The sequence below is a fragment of the Schistocerca nitens genome, chromosome 2 (genome assembly GCF_023898315.1).
Source record: "Schistocerca nitens isolate TAMUIC-IGC-003100 chromosome 2, iqSchNite1.1, whole genome shotgun sequence".
Classification (NCBI taxonomy): Eukaryota; Metazoa; Arthropoda; class Insecta; order Orthoptera; family Acrididae; genus Schistocerca; species Schistocerca nitens.
In genome coordinates, this window is record NC_064615.1 from 724,465,054 (window position 1) to 724,482,456 (window position 17,403).

The window sequence follows — 17,403 nt, forward strand, 5'->3', positions numbered from 1 at the left end:
TTGGTTACATATATTAAATTTATTTCTTCATGGGATATGTCAATGGCTTGCAAATATTGCGCACACACTCACACACACACTGCTGCAGAAAATCAAACATAGGCTGCTGTTCTTGTAGTTCTAGAAGCTTCGCCAGTGTATCTGCCCTCATTGTTTTCACTTTCTTCAGAAACAAAACAAAAACACAATAAAGTCAAATGGAGGACAGCAGCACTTACTGCACGATAACTGCGACAGAATGCTCGTGTTTCGCGATACTGCCCCCAGGGAGCAGTGATGGTAGGAATGTGGGGCACGAAAGTTCAACCAAGCTGAACTTTTTTGTTGCGTGACAAAATTTTCGTCTCTTAAGTTGCGCCACTAAAAACTGGGAGTTCACGCACAGTCTAACATAAAAGTAAAATCGAAACGTAGTGCAATTCTTCCAGAACACAATGATGCCATTTCCATATTTGTACACTGAATAGTTTGCCTGGTTGAGCGAGTTAAATGAAACGTAACATTATGTGTGCGTACTGTGCTGGACACGGCAGACGGCACACACAGAGAAACTTCTCAAGGAGGGGTGGTGGTGAGAATTCCATCGACAGAAAATATGCTTCGAATTTTTTATTCATACGAAATTGAGAACTTTCTCAGAGAATGTTCTTTTGCTCTGAGAATGTTCTCCGGAGGATGTTCTCTTTTTTATTCATACCACCCCCAGACATGCCGCAACGTGGCGTGACGCCAGATTGGATGCCGCCGTTTGAAATGCATTGCGATATGTTTTGATGGGACGTAACGTGACGTCAGTTGAAGCTTTAATAGCTACACAAAATGAGATTTGTATTGTGGCAACAGAAAAACCTGTAATAAAAATTACTAGTTTCCTACAACTTTTGTCGTAAAAGTCGTTAAAAAACCCGAAAACAGCGTTGCATTGTGGAAGAAATTTGCGCAATTTGGTACTGTCTATGTCCATTGTACAGCACGGCCATGGTTGAATACTTGAATAGACTGCCACAATCACCTCCGTCTGTATGTTGGCATATCGATTATGGACATAGCTACATGTCGACTATTCCTTAAAATTTGACCAATAGGGAGTGGCGGCAGGTATTTGATTTTGAAATTGGTGGCGTCGGTCTCTTCCTTGATTGAATCGAGTTTTTTTTATTATAACTGAGTGGTTGAGAGTTTATGTTTTATGATGGATGATACGAATTCTTTGTAAGTAAGGAGTGTGTTGTATCTGTATTCCTCAAAAAAATACGTGGAGACATGTTACTACATTGTCTAATTCTGATTGAATGAATGTTATTACAGATATTGACAAATATGCTTCGCGAGTTATTATTTCCGTATGACTGTTTTGTGCTGTGCAGGCGAACTGAAGTTTCCTGGGAGTTGAGGTTTTTGTTTTAAATAAAGGCGGATTGCAAGTATCAATCAGTCAAATACTATCAGTGCCTGTGGTTCTTTATTTTAAATTCGTTTCTTTGCCAGTAGGCTGCAGAGTGGCATATAATAATAATAATAATTATTATTATTATTGTTATGGTCGGCGCGTTATCTAGCCGTTATAGCTGTCTAAATTGTTGAATTAAGGTGTGGATTTTGCACGATTAAGGAATCTACATTCGTATTCTGCAAATCACCGTGGGGTTCATGGCAGAGGGTACGCCCCACTGCACCAGTTACTAGGGTTTCTTCCTGTTCCATTCATGTATGGAGCGCGGGAAGAATGGTTGGTTGAATGCCTCTGTGCGTGCAGTAATAATTCTAATATTCTCCTCATGATCCCTGTGTGAGCGACACATAGGGGGTTGTAGCATACTTCTAGAGTAATCATTTATAGCTAGTTCTTGAATCTTTCCTTTTTTGGATAGTTTACACCTGTCTTCAAGAGAGTGCCATTTCAATTCCTTCAGTGTCTCCCTGGCACACTCCCATGGATTAAAGAAACCTGTGACCATTCGTGCTTTTCTTCTCTGTTTATGTTTAATATCCCCAGTTAGTCCTATCTGGTAAGGGACCCACACACTTGATCAATATTCTATGATGTGTCGCATGAGTGATTTGTAAGCAGTCACTTTAGTAGACTGATTGCACTTCTGCAGTATTCCACAAATAAACCAAAGCTTACCACCTTCTTTACCCGTGACCGAACCCATGTGATTATCCCATTTCATATCCGTACAAAGTGTTACAACTAGGTATTTGTATGAGTTGACCGATTCTAACAGTGACTCATGGATACTATATTCATAGGATACTACTACATTTTTTGTTTTGTGAAGTGCACAGTTTAGCATTTCTGAACATTTAGAGCAAGTTGCCAATCTCTGTACCATGTTGAAATCTTACCAAGATCTGGCTGTATATTTATGCAGCTTCTCTCAGATAGTACTTCATTAGAGATAACTGCATCATCTGAAAAAAGCTTGATTTTACTATTAATATTATCTGCAAGGTCATTAATATACAATATGAAGAACAAGGGTCCCAACACACTTCCCTGGGGCACACGTGAAGTTAATTCATCTGACAATAACTCACCGTCCAAGATAACATGCTGTGTGCTCCCTACCAAAAAGTTCTCAATCTAGTCACACATTTCACTTGGTACCCTAAATGATCATACTTTGGCAATAAGTGTAGGTGTGGTACTGAGTCAGATGCATTTCGGAAATCAAGAAACACTGCATCTACATAGTTGCCTTGATCTAAAGCTTTCAGTATGTTATGTGAGAAAAGTGCTAGTTGGGTTTTACATGATTGATGCTTTCAAAAACCGTGCTGGTTGGCATTGAGGAGGTCATTCTGTTTAAGATACCTAATTATGTTTGACCTCAGAATATGTTCTAAGGTTCTATAACAAATCAGTGCCAAGGATACTGGGCGGTAGTTTTGTGGATCACTTCTACTACCTTTCATGTAGATGGGTGTGGCCTTTTTCCAAGAACTGGGCATGGTTTTTTGTTCAAGGGATATACGATAGATTATAGTTAGAAGAGGGGCTAACTCAGCCACAAATTTGTCATAGAATCTGACAGGGATTCTATCGAGACCTGGAGTTCTGTTCAACTTTAAGGATTTCAGCTGTGTCTCAACACCACTGACACTTATAGTTATTTCATTTCTTTCTTTCAGTTGTATAGGGATTACATTGGGGCAATTTTCCTGTGTTTTTCTTTGTAAAGGAACATTCAGTATTTCAGCTTTTGCTTTGCTACCCTCAACTTCAGTTCTATGCTTTGTTTTAAACCAATTATGCAGTAATCTGTTTCTTTGGAAGTTGCATTACAGTGTTTGTATACCATGGAGGTACCCTCCTGTTGCGAACTGTTCTACTGAGTACATATCTATCCAGTGGGTCATCAACTGTTCTTTTAAACTTGAGCCAGAGTTTCTCCATATGCTCCTGACCTGTGCAGAAAGTTTGAAGTTCCTCGTTGAGATAAGCATTGCTAGATTTTTTTATCTAGTTTACTGAACATATGTATCTTTATGTTTGCTTTAGTTGTCCTTTGTACTGTGCTAATCATTGTTGGCACAACCGCGTCTTAGTCACTGATACTAGTTTCAGTGTGGACATCCTCAGAGAGGTCAGGTCTATTTGTTGCCACGAGATCCAATATGCTTCTATCATGAACACGGCCCGTAACTATCAGTTTCACAGGATCTCTTTTCACATCCATCACTAACAAAGTTGTCATTTTCCCAATTGTTGGATTGTTAAATTCTCCACTGATGATTACAGAGTGACTGACTGAGGAACTTATGTACAAGTGAACTGAGGTTGCCTCTGAAGCTTTTGTCTACGTCAGGAGATGAGTCTGGTGGGTGATAGAAGGATCGAGTTATCATTTTATGCCCACCCCTTGCCCAAACAGTGTCACATGCAGCTTCAATTTCTATCTTGGTGGATTTGAGTTTCTTGTCTACTGCAACAAATACACCACCTCTATTTCTCATTAGCTTATCATTTCAAAATACATCTAAATTATCCCCAAAAATATAACTGCTATCAATTTCAGGTTTCAGCCAGCTTTCTGCACCTAATATTGTGTGAACTTCACTTCTTTTCATGAGTGCTTCACCCTCTGACACTTTGTTACAAATGCTTTGCCAGTTTTCTGTTAGGATTTTAATACTCTCACCTGTGGGAGGCATTTCTTTTGGTCTTACACTGATACTTCTGGATTTCCTGCAGCCATTGTTATCTGGATTGGATGGAGAGTATAAATTAAAAAAAAAGTAATAAAAAAAAACTGTGCACCCCACATACAGTCAGCTACCTGAGTAGCAGCCTCTGATGTGTAGTGCACAGCTGACCTATTTAGGGGGACCCTATAGTTCTCAACCCTATGGCGCAAGTCCAGGAAGTCACAACCTAGCTTGTCACAGAACCTTCAAAATCTCTGTTTCAGTCCTTCCACTTGAGTCAGAAACAAAGGGCCACAATCAGTTCTGGGGACAATGTTGCAAATTGTGAGCTTAGTTGACACTCCATGTGCAAGGCTGGTCTTCTCAACCTTCTCTGCCAGTCGCTGGAATGACTCAAGAATGACTTCGAAGCCCAGATGACAGCCGCATTTGTTCCAATTTGTACCACAAGTTGCAGTTGGTTGCACCCTGTTCCCTCAATGGCTGTTGGAATAGCCTCTTCAGCATGTTGAATGAGGCCTCCAGGCATACACACTGAATGCACCTGGTGTCCTTTCCTCTGCCTTGCTACAATTTTCCTTTTGAGTACTGTCATTCACTGTACATTTGAAATGCCAATGATTAATAGAACCATACCCTCCTCCTGACGCCAGACAAAACAGTTTCCCCCAAAACAGGTGAGGTGAGTCCCACTGACTCAGTTTCAGTGAAAGACAGTGCCTCAAACTTGTTGGTTAGGGGCATTGGCACAATAGCTTGGTCCCCATCCACCCTGTACAGGACATCTAGATCACTGATGTACCACTCACAGTCAAGTGGACAGGCAATGAAAGACCCTGTACTTTCTGCAGAGGAGACAGAATCCACAGAAGAGGATAGTACTTGAGGTAACTCTGGTACAGATATCTCAGGTATATGACTCTTGGGAGCTCTTCCAACACACCGATTCACAGCACCTGAGCAGCTGTCAATCATTTGACCTTAGTCAGGGGATTTCCAGCTGTTTACAAATGTCAACCAACTCTTCCCATGTTTGAGAACAGCATTCACAGTAGGGCTGCATTTTGGCTGGTGCAGTGTATGACAAGGCAGTGAACAAAGGGCTGTAAATTACACCTGCTGATTATCTTTTAATCTGCGGTGCTAAAAAGTTGCTAATTCCATATAAGAACTGAAGCAGATAAACAAAACGAGATTTCTACTAATGCAACACAAAAACCTGTTGTAGAAATTACTAGTTTCCTAAAACATTTTGATATTAATTATAGTTGTTAGCAAACTCGAAAATAGAGTTAATGTATGATAAATGCAGATAATATATAGAGCTGCCACTCTTTAAGGGAAAACTGTATATAACACAAAACATTAGTTGGAAAATCTGCTAAGTAACTAAAACACTAACCCTGGTTGCTCATAGATTAAGGACAATGGTAGCTTCCGAAAATTCTCAAAAATGCACTTTTATTTGCATTGATATACAATGAAATTCAGGAGTGATGTATACTTTCCTTGAGCCGTGAAATGTGAATGTAGTCATTCAGTTTAATACTGTTTGAAACTGGCTGTGACATGAATATGAAATCTTTGTAAACATTGTACCTTTATTTATTTATACTTTGCCCATAGACTGTAGCTTAAAATTTTCAGCTGATAGTATAGGCTACAGTTTTATATGCACAATAAATGTGCATACAATAAAGAAACAAGGATTACATTTTATTGGGAAACGTGAGGTTATTACATATTTATTTAATTTGATATTTAATTCTCCCTTAAACTATATACACATTTATCTGTAAGATACATTGTTAAAAGATGAAATTTAATACCTTTACTTCCTTGATTGATTTTAATAGCTTGTTGTAAAACATTTTATGTGCTTCATTGGGAACACTCATTGTGTGTGAGATTTCACTGTCTTGTGTATAATTTTCCTTTCCTCTTGTTGTGTGGCCATGCAAGTCTGTATTTAGGTGGTGTTTATCACTTACACTGTCATAATATTATGATGTTTTGGCTGTAGGCTGCATCTCACTGCCGTTTTCTGAATTTTAAATATTATTTTTAAATAGATACCTTGTGCATTTCCCCATATACGAATTTTGTATGGGAAATGTGGGAACCCGTGTCCATAGTAGTGTCCTGGAGAACTTCATCATCCAAAACTTTTGTCATTTTGCGTATGAGGAAAACTGGCATGTTTCTTTTTACACAGTATGTGTATGTGCTCTTAATAAAAGATGTCTACCCAAGATATTACATTACACAAAATATTACATTACACAAAATTTTTTTTTGTTTATTGGGGGGGGGGGGGGGAATTACCCACTTACTATATCCAAAAATTCATCTAATGAGTAGAAGAAGTTGCCATTCAGAAATTCTTTTTATTTCCTTTTAAATGCTATATGGCTGTCAGACTTTTGATGCTATTAATTTTGAAAGGGAGGTTGGGCAGGTAAATTAACGAGTAGCTTGTTTCTAGAGTTGTGGTTCTGGCAGTGGTGGCAGGTAACCGGAGTGTGGGACTGGAAATGTTGCATTTTGTCCCATTCATTTGTGGTCCCTGACCCTGTAGCTCTATGCTGGGTTTGCTGAATATCCTCGACCGTAGCAGGAGACACCGCCTGCTGTCGGTTTTGGTACTTAGTACAGCCAGTGTGACCCTACGTAATGAAAAAATTGCCTTTTACTAGTAACAGGTCATTGGTGCAGTTGGTCACAGTCTCTTTGTAGTGAAATGGAATATACTTGCATGACTCAGACACGGATTATATTCGATTTGTGGGGCAAAGCTTGGAGCTGCAGTGACTCCTTGTTGGAGAGTAGTACTTTCTCAAATCATTCACCATATTAAATGGCTGAATTGATGTAGAAAACATCATTTATAAAGAATCTCCAACTTAAGTACAGGCCAAAATGTGTCACACACACATGTACTCATTCATTCTCACTTATTACCAATCCCCCTGCGGGTCCGGGGTAAGAATAGGCCAGAAGTATTCCTGCCTGTCGTAAGAGGCGACTAAAAGGAGTTTCAACCGTTTCGGCCTTCCATGTGATGGTCCCCCTTGAGGTTTGACCTCCATTTTTCAAAATTCTACAGAAGTACGAGCCTTCTGGGGAAGGACGCCTTACGTGGTGTCTCACTGGTCCTCAGTGCACTAAGACCTTGGCACTCAGCATTGTAACGGCGTTGTAACCACACCCACTATTCCTCAAATTGGGCCTAAACGCCTGATGGGTTGCACAAGTTACGCTCATAGTGCGTCCCCATCTGCACCTACGATCATGATGGACTTTCCATGGCACCCGAAATCCAGCACGGTAGCCAGCCCGTTGTGGTGGGGTCGTCATGTACCCTCTAGTTTGTAGCCCCCTGACAACACAGGGATCGTACTGCCTATACCTGAGCTGCACCCTCCCCACGTCGGCCAAGGAGTAGATGCCCGTCTCCTTAGGGCATCTGGACTCCCGGCAACGGTCATCCTGCCAGGTGGCCCTTGCTGAGGCTGGGTGGCGCCCGTGGGGAGAGCCCCTGGTTGGAGTGGGTGGTATCGGGGCGGACGTTTCGCAGATGAAACGTCAACATGTATCAGGTCGCTCTGCAGCCGAGTCTTTTAAAAAGAAAGGTACTGTCTCTGGTTCTGGTTCTCCTGCCCTTTCCCCCTTGGCCACTCCCTGGGGGGAAGGACAGGCCCGCCGGCTTGGAGCGAAGTACTTCCCTGCTATTTAGTCTGTTCTCGGACCGATGGGGGGACATTCGCCACCTCCAAGCCCATGTTCTTTGTCCAGCACATCGAGGACATCTTCGGGGAAATCGAGGCTCTCAGTAAAATGCGTTCGGGGTCAGTTCTTATAAAGACCACCTCCGCCACTCAGTCGGCGGCGCTCCAGGCGTGCGACCGACTGGGGACATCCCAGTGTCCATTGTCCCGCATCTGGCACTGAATAGGACGCAAGGGGTTATTTTTCATCGGGACCTCCTGCTGCAATCTGATGAGGAGCTCAGGGCCAACATGGAGCGCCGAGGCGTGCATTTCGTCCGGCGAGTCCAGTGCGGCCCCAAAGACCGTCGCATCGACACCGGGGCCTTTATCCTCGCCTTCGAGGGGGACGTTCTCCCGGAGAAGGTAATGTGATGTGCTACCGGTGCGACGTGCGACCTTACGCCCCGCCTCCTGTGCGCTGCTTTCGGTGTTCGTGCTTTGGGCACATGTCGTCATGGTGTGAGGCTGAGCACCTTTGTGGCGATTGTGGACGTCCTCTTCGTGAGGAACATACATGCACCCCACCACCTCGGTGCGTCAATTGTCCTGGCATCCACTCGCCTAGATCTTTAGACTGCCCCGCGTATCAGATGGAGAAGAAGATTCAAGAATTAAAAACTTTGGATCGCCTCTCTTATTCTGAGGCCAGGAAGAAGTATGACCGCCTCCATCCCGTGACGTTGACAACTTCGTTTGCCTCAGTCATGTCCACTCCTACCACAGTATCCTAACCCCTATCCTGTCCCCCCTCCACCTCCTCACCCCATCCGGGGTCTATGCCTCCGCCCCCCAAATCCCTCCCTTCCAAATCCTCCTCCCTCGCGGCCCCTGCCCCCTCTGCCCCAGGGACCACCCTTCCTCCTCCTCCCCCTCCACCGCCTGAGAAGCGATCCTCTTCTCAGGCGTCCATCGGGGAAATGTTCTGGACCCCGGCTTCCAAGGTCCGGCGTTCCAAAACGGATCCCGCGCGTGAGGACCTTCTTCGGGTCCAGCCCACCATCCCCGTGCCTCATCGGACTTCCCAGAAGGCCTCCCAGTTTCGCCAGGACGCTCTGCTGCCAGGCGCTCAGCTGGCCTCTCGTCGGCGAATGATGCTGCCCCTCCTACGCAACCCGGGAAAGCGGCTGCAGCTGGCGATGACTCGATGGAACAGGATCCGCCTCCCGCCGGTTGTAGCGTTGTTCCCTCGAAACCTGGCCCTCCGTGGCTGTCGAGGTGACCAGCTCTTCACCCGTTTCGTTCCCCCTTTTTTCTGACTAGCGATGGCTTTGTTACATTGGAACATAAGAGGTATTCGATCTAATCAGGGGGAATTACAACTGCTCCTCCGCCTGCACTGTCCGCTCGTCCTTGGTCTCCAGGAAACCAAGTTGCGCCCAACTGACCGTATTGCTTTTACCCACTATACCTCGGAGCGGTCTGACCTCACCCCTGTGGACAGTATTCCAGCTCATGGTGGGGTCATGTTGCTCGTTCGGGACGATGTCTATTACCATCCCATCCCATTGACCACCCCACTCCAAGCAATAGCTGTCCGTATTACTCTTTCTGCCTTTACTTTTTCCGTTTGTACCGTCTACACTCCATCGTCATCCACAGTTAGTCGGGCTGACATGATGCACCTGATTGTTCAGCTTCCTCTGCCGTTTTTATTGTTTGTTAATTTCAATGCCCATCATCCCCTTTGGGGCTCTCCTGCATCCTGTCAGAGAGGCTCCCTCTTGGCGGATGTCTTCAACCATCTCAATCTTGTCTGCCTCAATACTGGCGCCCCTGCCCCGACTGTCCTCTCGGACTCTACTCATACCTACTCCCACTTGGACCTCTCGATCTGTTCTACCACTCTTGCCGGTCGGTTCGAGTGGTATGTCCTTTATGACACCTATTCGAGCGACCACTTCCCCTGTGTCGTTCGTCTCCTGCACCACACCCCATCCCCACGTCCTTCGAGCTGGAACATACCGAAAGCTGACTGGGGACTTTACTCCTCCCTGGCGACGTTTCCGGACCACGATTTTCTCAGTCGTGACAGTCAGGTTGAATACCTCACGGCTGTTATCATCAATGCTGCCGAACGTTCCATTCTTCATACTACCTCTTCTTCACGTCGCGTTTCCGTCCCCTGGTGGAATGAGGCTTGTAGAGACGCTATCCGTGCTCGACGACATGCTTTACGCACCTTTCGCCGCCATCCTACGTTGGCGAATTGTATTGGATACAAACGACTCCGAGCGCAATGCCGTAGAGTCATCAAAGACAGCAAAAAAGCTTGTTGGGCCTCTTTCACCAGCTCCTTTAACAGTTTTACTCCCTCTTCTGTCGTCTGGGGTGACCTGCGCCGGCTGTCGGGCATTAAGGCCCACTCCTCCGTACCTGGCCTGACTTCAGGTAATGAGGTCTTTGTTGATCCTGTGGATGTCTCCAACGCCTTCGGCCGCTTTTTCGCGGAGGTTTCAAGCTCCACCCATTACCACCCTGCCTTCCTTCCCAGGAAAGAGACAGAAGAGGCTCGGCGACCTTCCTTCCACTCGCTGAATCTGGAAAATTATAATGCCCCCTTTACTATGCGGGAACTCGAACGTGCACTTGCACTGTCCCGGTCATCTGCTCCGGGGCCAGATGCCATTCACGTTCAGATGCTGGCCCACCTTTCTCCGGCAGGCAAAAGCTTCCTTCTTCGTACCTACTATCGCGTCTGGACCGAAGGTCAAGTCCCCATGCGTTGGCGTGACGCTGTCGTTGTTCCCATACCCAAACCCGGGAAGGATAGACACCTTCCTTCTAGTTACCGCCCCATTTCTCTTACAAGCTGTGTCTGTAAGGTGATGGAGCGCATGGTTAACGCTCGGTTAGTTTGGATTCTTGAATCTCGATGGCTACTTACCAATGTTCAATGTGGCTTTCGTCGCCGCCGCTCCGCTGTTGACCACCTTGTGACCTTGTCGACATTCATCATGAACAACTTTTTGCGAAAGCGCCAAACGGTAGCCGTGTTCTTCGATTTGGAGAAGGCTTATGATACCTGTTGGAGAGGAGGTATCCTCCGCACTATGCACAGGTGGGGTTTACGCGGTCGCCTGCCCCTTTTTATTGCTTCCTTTTTAACAGATCGAAAGTTTAGGGTACGTGTGGGTTCCGTATTGTCCGATGTGTTCCTCCAGGAGAATGGAGTGCCTCAGGGCTCTGTCTTGAGCGTAGCCCTTTTTGCCATAGCGATCAATCCAATTATGGATTGCATTCCACCTAATGTCTCAGGCTCTCTTTTTGTCGATGACTTCGCGATCTACTGCAGTGCCCAGAGAACATGCCTCCTGGAGTGCTGCCTTCAGCGTTGTCTAGACAGCCTATACTCATGGAGTGTGGCAAATGGCTTGCGGTTCTCTGAAGAGAAGACGGTTTGCATCAACTTTTGGAGATATAAAGCGTTCCTTCCACCATCCTTACATCTCGGTCCCGTTGTTCTCCCATTCGTGGAAACAACTAAGTTTCTAGGGCTCACACTGGACAGGAAACTTTGTTGGTCTCCGCACGTCTCTTATTTGGCTGCCCGTTGTACACGTTCCCTTAATGTCCTCAGAGTTCTTAGTGGTTCATCTTGGGGAGCGGATCGCACTGTCCTGCTTCGCTTGTATCGGTCCATAGTCCGATCAAAGCTGGATTATGGGAGCCTCGTCTACTCGTCTGCTCGGCCATCCCTCTTACGCCGTCTCAACTCCACCCACCATTGGGGGTTACGTCTTGCGACCGGAGCATTCTACGCTAGTCCCGTCGAGAGTCTTTATGCTGAAGCTGCCGAATTACCATTGACCTACCGGCACGACGTACTGTTTTGTCAGTATGCCTGCCGGCTGTTGTCAATGCCCGACCACCCCTCTTATCAGTCCTTCTTCGCCGATTCTCTCTACCGTCGTTATGGGTTGTATGTGTCTGCCCTGCTGCCCCCTGGAGTCCGCTTTCGTCGCCTGCTTCGACAATTGGATTTTGCCCTCCCTACCACCTTCAGAGAGGGTGAGAGCCCGACACCACCGTGGCTCCAGGCTCCGGTTCATATTTATCTCGACCTCAGCTCGCTCCCGAAGGAGGGTACTCCGGCTGCAGTGTATTGCTCACGGTATGTCGAACTTCGTGCGCGACTTGCAGTCACACCTTTATTTACACAGATGGCTCCAAAACTGACGATGGTGTCAGCTGTGCCCTTGTCATCGGGGCCAGCACCTTTAAATACCGGCTCCTCGACCAGTGTTCCAGCTTTACGGCCAAGCTTTTTGCTCTCCATCAGGCCGTTCAGTATGCCCGCCGCCACCGCCATTCATCGTATGTACTCTGCTCTGATTCACTCACTGCTCTTCAGAGCCTTGGAGCTCCATATCCGGTCCATCCCTTGGTGCAACGGATCCAGCAGTCCCTCCATTCTTCTGCTGCTGAAGGCTCTCCTGTCAGCTTTCTGTGGGTTCCCAGCCATGTAGGAGTACCTGGGAATGAGGCTGCTGATGCTGCAGCCAAGGCTGCAGTCCTCCTGCCTCGGCCAGCCTCCCATTGTGTCCCGTCATCTGACATTAGTGGGGTTGTTTGTAAGAGGCTTGTGCCTTTGTGGTGGGATACTTGGTCATCACTTCAAGGAAACAAGCTCCGGGCAGTAAAACCGTTCCCAACTGCTTGGACAACCTCCTCCCGACCATCTCGGCGAGAAGAGGTCCTTCTGACCAGGTTGCGGATTGGGCATTGCCGGTTTAGCCACCACTACCTGCTCTCCGGTGACCCAGCCCCGCAGTGCCCTTGTGGTCATGCGTTAACAGTGGGCCATGTTTTATTGTCGTGTCCCCGTTTTAGTCAATCTCGTGTTGTCCTGTCTCTGCCATCTACTTTACAGGATATTTTAGCTGATGACGCTCGAGCAGCTGCTCGTGTTCTTCGTTTCATTACTTCGACTGGATTGTCCAAAGACATCTAACTCTTTCACTTATCTTATCTGCATCTTTGTAAGAACTTTCTGGTGTCCCCCCCCCCCCCCCCCCCCCCTTGAGTTTTACTAGATTCCATGTGCTCTAACAATTGTGACTGGGCGCTAAGGACCTCAGTAGTTGAGCGTCCTTAAACCCCCCCCTCCCCCCCCCCCCCCAAAAAAAAAAAAACTTATTACCAACTCACTTCTTTCTGTCTACTTATCTACTAATACTTCTATACAAACAATATATAAAACAAAACAATTGATTTTGATCACACTTGCTAATGTTCTATTAATAATTCTCTAACTTACTACATATAGGCACATGTTCGCTGTGATCCTTTTTCATAGAAATAACACAACATAAATATAATCACAATACCCAATACTTAATAAGTAATTACAAATATTCAGCTCGTGAGAACAACTTGTGGTCTTAACATGTATGGATGTATTGGAACAATCTACCTTTCTTTCTTTCCCAATTCCCTTCCCTCTTCAGAATAAGCTGCTGGCAATTGAGTCAGTGCTTCTGGTTCACCTAGAAACAGGTGGATTCTACTCATATGGACAATTGTTTGGGTTGGGAATAGTATTTTAACATTAACTGGGGATGTTATTTCGGCTACCTGAGAGAGTATTTGGTACCGCAAAATGAACTTCTTTGTTTTCCCCTTCAGAACATGGGCATTAGATAACATAACGCAGTACCCATTGTGATACTTGTGTAATTTCACTTTTTTATTGAGTTTTTTCTTGTCTTTCTAGAGGCTTCACATTCTTTTTTTTGCACTTGACACCATATCCCTTTTACTCTTTTCTAAAAGTCCGAAACTGAAGATACATCCTCTGCTGGTGAGGGTATTTTCACACCAAAAACATCCTTGTAGGGTGAAAGAGTCATGTTTTCACGGCCTTTCGAATTGTACATGCTTAAGACACACTCTAATAAGGTGTCCCAATTATTGGGGCTACTATTCACATACTAACATTAGCATTTTTCTCAGTGTCCTTTGCACTCTTTGTGCAAATGATGTAGGTGAAGAATGTTAGTTGATAACTTGTTAAACCACAGTAGTCAACATAGCTGCTTAAACAATTCAGACATAAATTTCGTACTTTGGTCTGTTTTTATTGCTTCTGGTGTGCCAAATTTCAGTAACCAACAATTGACAAAAGTGTGACCAACTGTCTCACCTCCTTTCCTCGTGATTTTTGTGTAAAAAAGCCAAGCACATCTAGGCTAATTAATTGAAAAGTTTTCTCTGCTTCAGCCAGTCTTTGCAACAGAAATTGCTGTCGACTCAGCATGGCTGTTTGAGCAGAAGGGATACAGTTCTTCGTGTAGAGCTCAACGTATTTTTTCCTCTGTGGTCATTAATGATTTTCTGCAAGATGGCAGTCTGTGACTTGTCATGTGCTGTTCTGTTGTGTCCAGCCAAGATGGAATCATGACCTTGCCTCAATATTTTGCTGCATAAACAGGCTGGCACATCATTTACTTCTAAAGCACTGTCGTCAGAGCTGAACTCTGTGTTTTGCGTATCACTGACGATTGGGTTTGGCAGTGTGAGTCTGTGCCACTCTTCTGTGCTTACTCCAATGCAATCTATGCACTTACTTTGCGGCTTAATCTGTTAACATTATCATGAGACTTCCCTGGACGATGAACTACCTCAAAATCGAATTCTCTAAACCTTAAGTTCCACTGGGTTAGCCTATTAGCCTACTGGTTGGAGTCTTTAACCCAAGAAGCATATAACAACAAATTCAGACCAAATGGAACACATTTTTTTCGCACAGTGTATGTGGTAGATACATGAAAATTCTAGCTTCATTGCCAGGCCTAGCTCAATGTAACTGTATTATTCAAATCATTCATCTGATTATTCTGAATCCATTAGTACAATTGGTTTGGCTAGGGAGCACGGTAATTACAAAGTATCATTGCTTGAAAATAAATAAAGTAGGAAAAGATAGATTGCTACTTACCATAAAGATGACACATTAAATTGTAGACAGGTACAATCCAAAAACATTGCACGTAAGTTTTCGGCCACAGCCTTCATCAGAAAACGAAAAACACACACCATTTATTCGCACAAACTAGCATACCTTGTGCACACGTGACTGTCAACTCAGGCAGCTCGTGACCATCAACTCGGGCAGTTCTGGCCAGAGTGCCATTGGCATTGCCGGAGTGATGTGAGTGAACGGTGTGTTTTTCTCCTTTTCTGACAAAGATCGTGGCTGGAAGCTTATGTGTAAGTGTGTTTTAGTTGCACCTGTCTGCAACTTAACTGTCATTATTACAGTAAGTAGCAATATATCTTTTCCTACATCACTGATGTTCCTACGTGGAGTTTCCATGGTTTGATTACTTGAAAATATTCATACACAACTACTCTGTAGATGTCGTATGATGTAATATACATATTTGAGTGTCTTGACCTGTACTATTCTTTAGTACAATACTCCAGCTTTATAGTAACACATTTTATTTTTCCAGAAATTAATTTCCCCCATGTTAATTGAATTTGAAGTTCAAAGAGGCTGCCAATTTTCATTGCAAATTGTCATAACTACTGAGAGATTCTAGACTTTGATTATCTACCTTAGTTGCATGAATATAATTCACAATATTTTTCAGTACAGCACAGATCCATCTCAACAAGGGGACCCACATCACTTAAGCACAAATAGTTCCAGGTACTTTTGAAAATAGCCTGCTCGTAGTATTTTTCATAAACCAAAGCCCAGTTGTGGTTTGTTGTTCATTTAAAACTGATAAATTTAGTCTAGCTGATTTATAAAATACTAACTGACAAACCCCACATTGCTTGGTTATTCATTTTGACAATTTTCTATTAAAACAAAAACAAAAATGAATTCTGTTTGTAGTGAAGTATCGAAAAAATTTCATTTCCATGTATTTGTGAAAACACAAAGTTATGAAGCAGTTGTACAAATAAATATGGTACAGTATCCAAATTAAGAAACATGATCCCAAACAGTTTCTCTATGCTGAGCGCGGATGCTTTGCATGTCTAAAATGCCATATTGTAAACGTCTCTATGGCAGCATGTCTTTGTAGCTATATTGATGGCTATCGTTTTTGTTTACAGCCATTTGCACTTTGCAGTGAAAGCTGCCAAAAGTGCTGCTAGGGGTCGGGGATTTCCTTAATTTGACTTGACTGCAGAAGTGACTTAGCAGTCAAGAATAAAGGTTTTAAAACTTCGTCCATGATGTGGCAATTTTTCACACATCTTGATGTCTGATGTCGTATTTCTGGAACTGTGTGTTGTACAATGATTTTTCCTTGTAAGTACATTCAGCGGCATATGTTGATACTGTCTGCAGAATGTATTGAGAATGGTTAGTAGAAAAGAATTAATACATTTAAACATTGTGCGTACTCAGCAGTTTTTCACACATCTCAGGGTTTGATGTCATTTCTCCTGAACTATGTATGGTACCATGATAAACTTTTGTTGGTGCATGTAGCAGCATATGTGGATGCTGTCTTCGAAATTTATTGCAATTGAGTTAGAAGCACAGAAGTATTACATTTAAATGTCATGCCTGATGCAGCAATTTTTCACATATCTCATTATTTATCTGGTAAACTATGTTCGGTAGGTGGTTCTTATCCTCACAGTGATTGTTGCCTGCCAATAAAGGATATGTGTACTGAGTTTGGTTGAAATTGCTCCAGTAGCTTAGGAGAAGATATGAAAAATGTGTCCTCCCCCCCCCCCCCCCCCCCACACACACACACACTCACACAAATTATGGATTATGTGGTTTAAGAAATGTTCATTCTTACGCCACTTCATATGTAACGGACTCTGCTGGTTATAATGAAAAAATGTAAGGCAGTTGATTCAGAAAGTTATCAGTTAGAAAAAAATACCTCTTGTCTGGTTCAGATTTTGCATCAGAATTACTTCTCTCTATTATACTTTGATTTTCTCATGTAAATTGTCTTGAATAGTGGATCCATACCTAACTTCGTGGTTTGCAGTGGACTTTGATAATGGAGAATAATAATAATAATGTGTTGTAATAGACAGTGTTCACCAGTAGATGTTCAATATTCTACATCTACATAAAAACTTCGCAGCCACTACATGGTGCGTGCTACTAGCGATTTCCTTCCCTGTTTCACTCGCAAATGGACCAAGGGAAAAACTGTCATCTATATGCCTTTGTATGAACCCTGATTTGTCTTATCTTTGCGGTCCTTGCCCAAAATGTACAATGGTGGCAGTAGAATTGTTGTGCAGTCAGCCTCAAATAGTAAATAATTTGTGGAATGCTGTGCTGACCTATAAAGCTTTCAAGAACTGATAACTGTTGTTGAATTGGTGGTTGGTTCTAGATGGATAGCTCTAGTTACAATGCAGTGAATAAGCTAACACTTGTTTTTAGTACTGTATATATTTGGTTTTAGGGGTCTAGTAAACTCTATTCCGTAAACTTCAAACACATTGAGAGTCTTCTCTCTATCAGCTAGTAATGTTGCTTCTATCT

At 43.9% G+C, this 17,403-nt stretch overlaps 1 protein-coding gene across 2 annotated transcripts in view; it reads left to right on the forward strand.

Annotated features, from left to right (window-relative positions):
* Positions 1-1,080: 1,080 nt before the first annotated feature.
* The window catches only part of LOC126236917 (protein regulator of cytokinesis 1-like), a 231,708-nt gene continuing 215,385 nt past the window's right edge, over positions 1,081-17,403 (forward strand). For both annotated transcript variants that reach the window (XM_049946571.1, XM_049946572.1), the window contains exon 1: positions 1,081-1,212. In XM_049946571.1, coding sequence (XP_049802528.1) covers positions 1,190-1,212 — 23 coding nt within the window. In that variant the 5' untranslated portion in view covers positions 1,081-1,189. The remainder of the gene's footprint in view (positions 1,213-17,403) is intronic.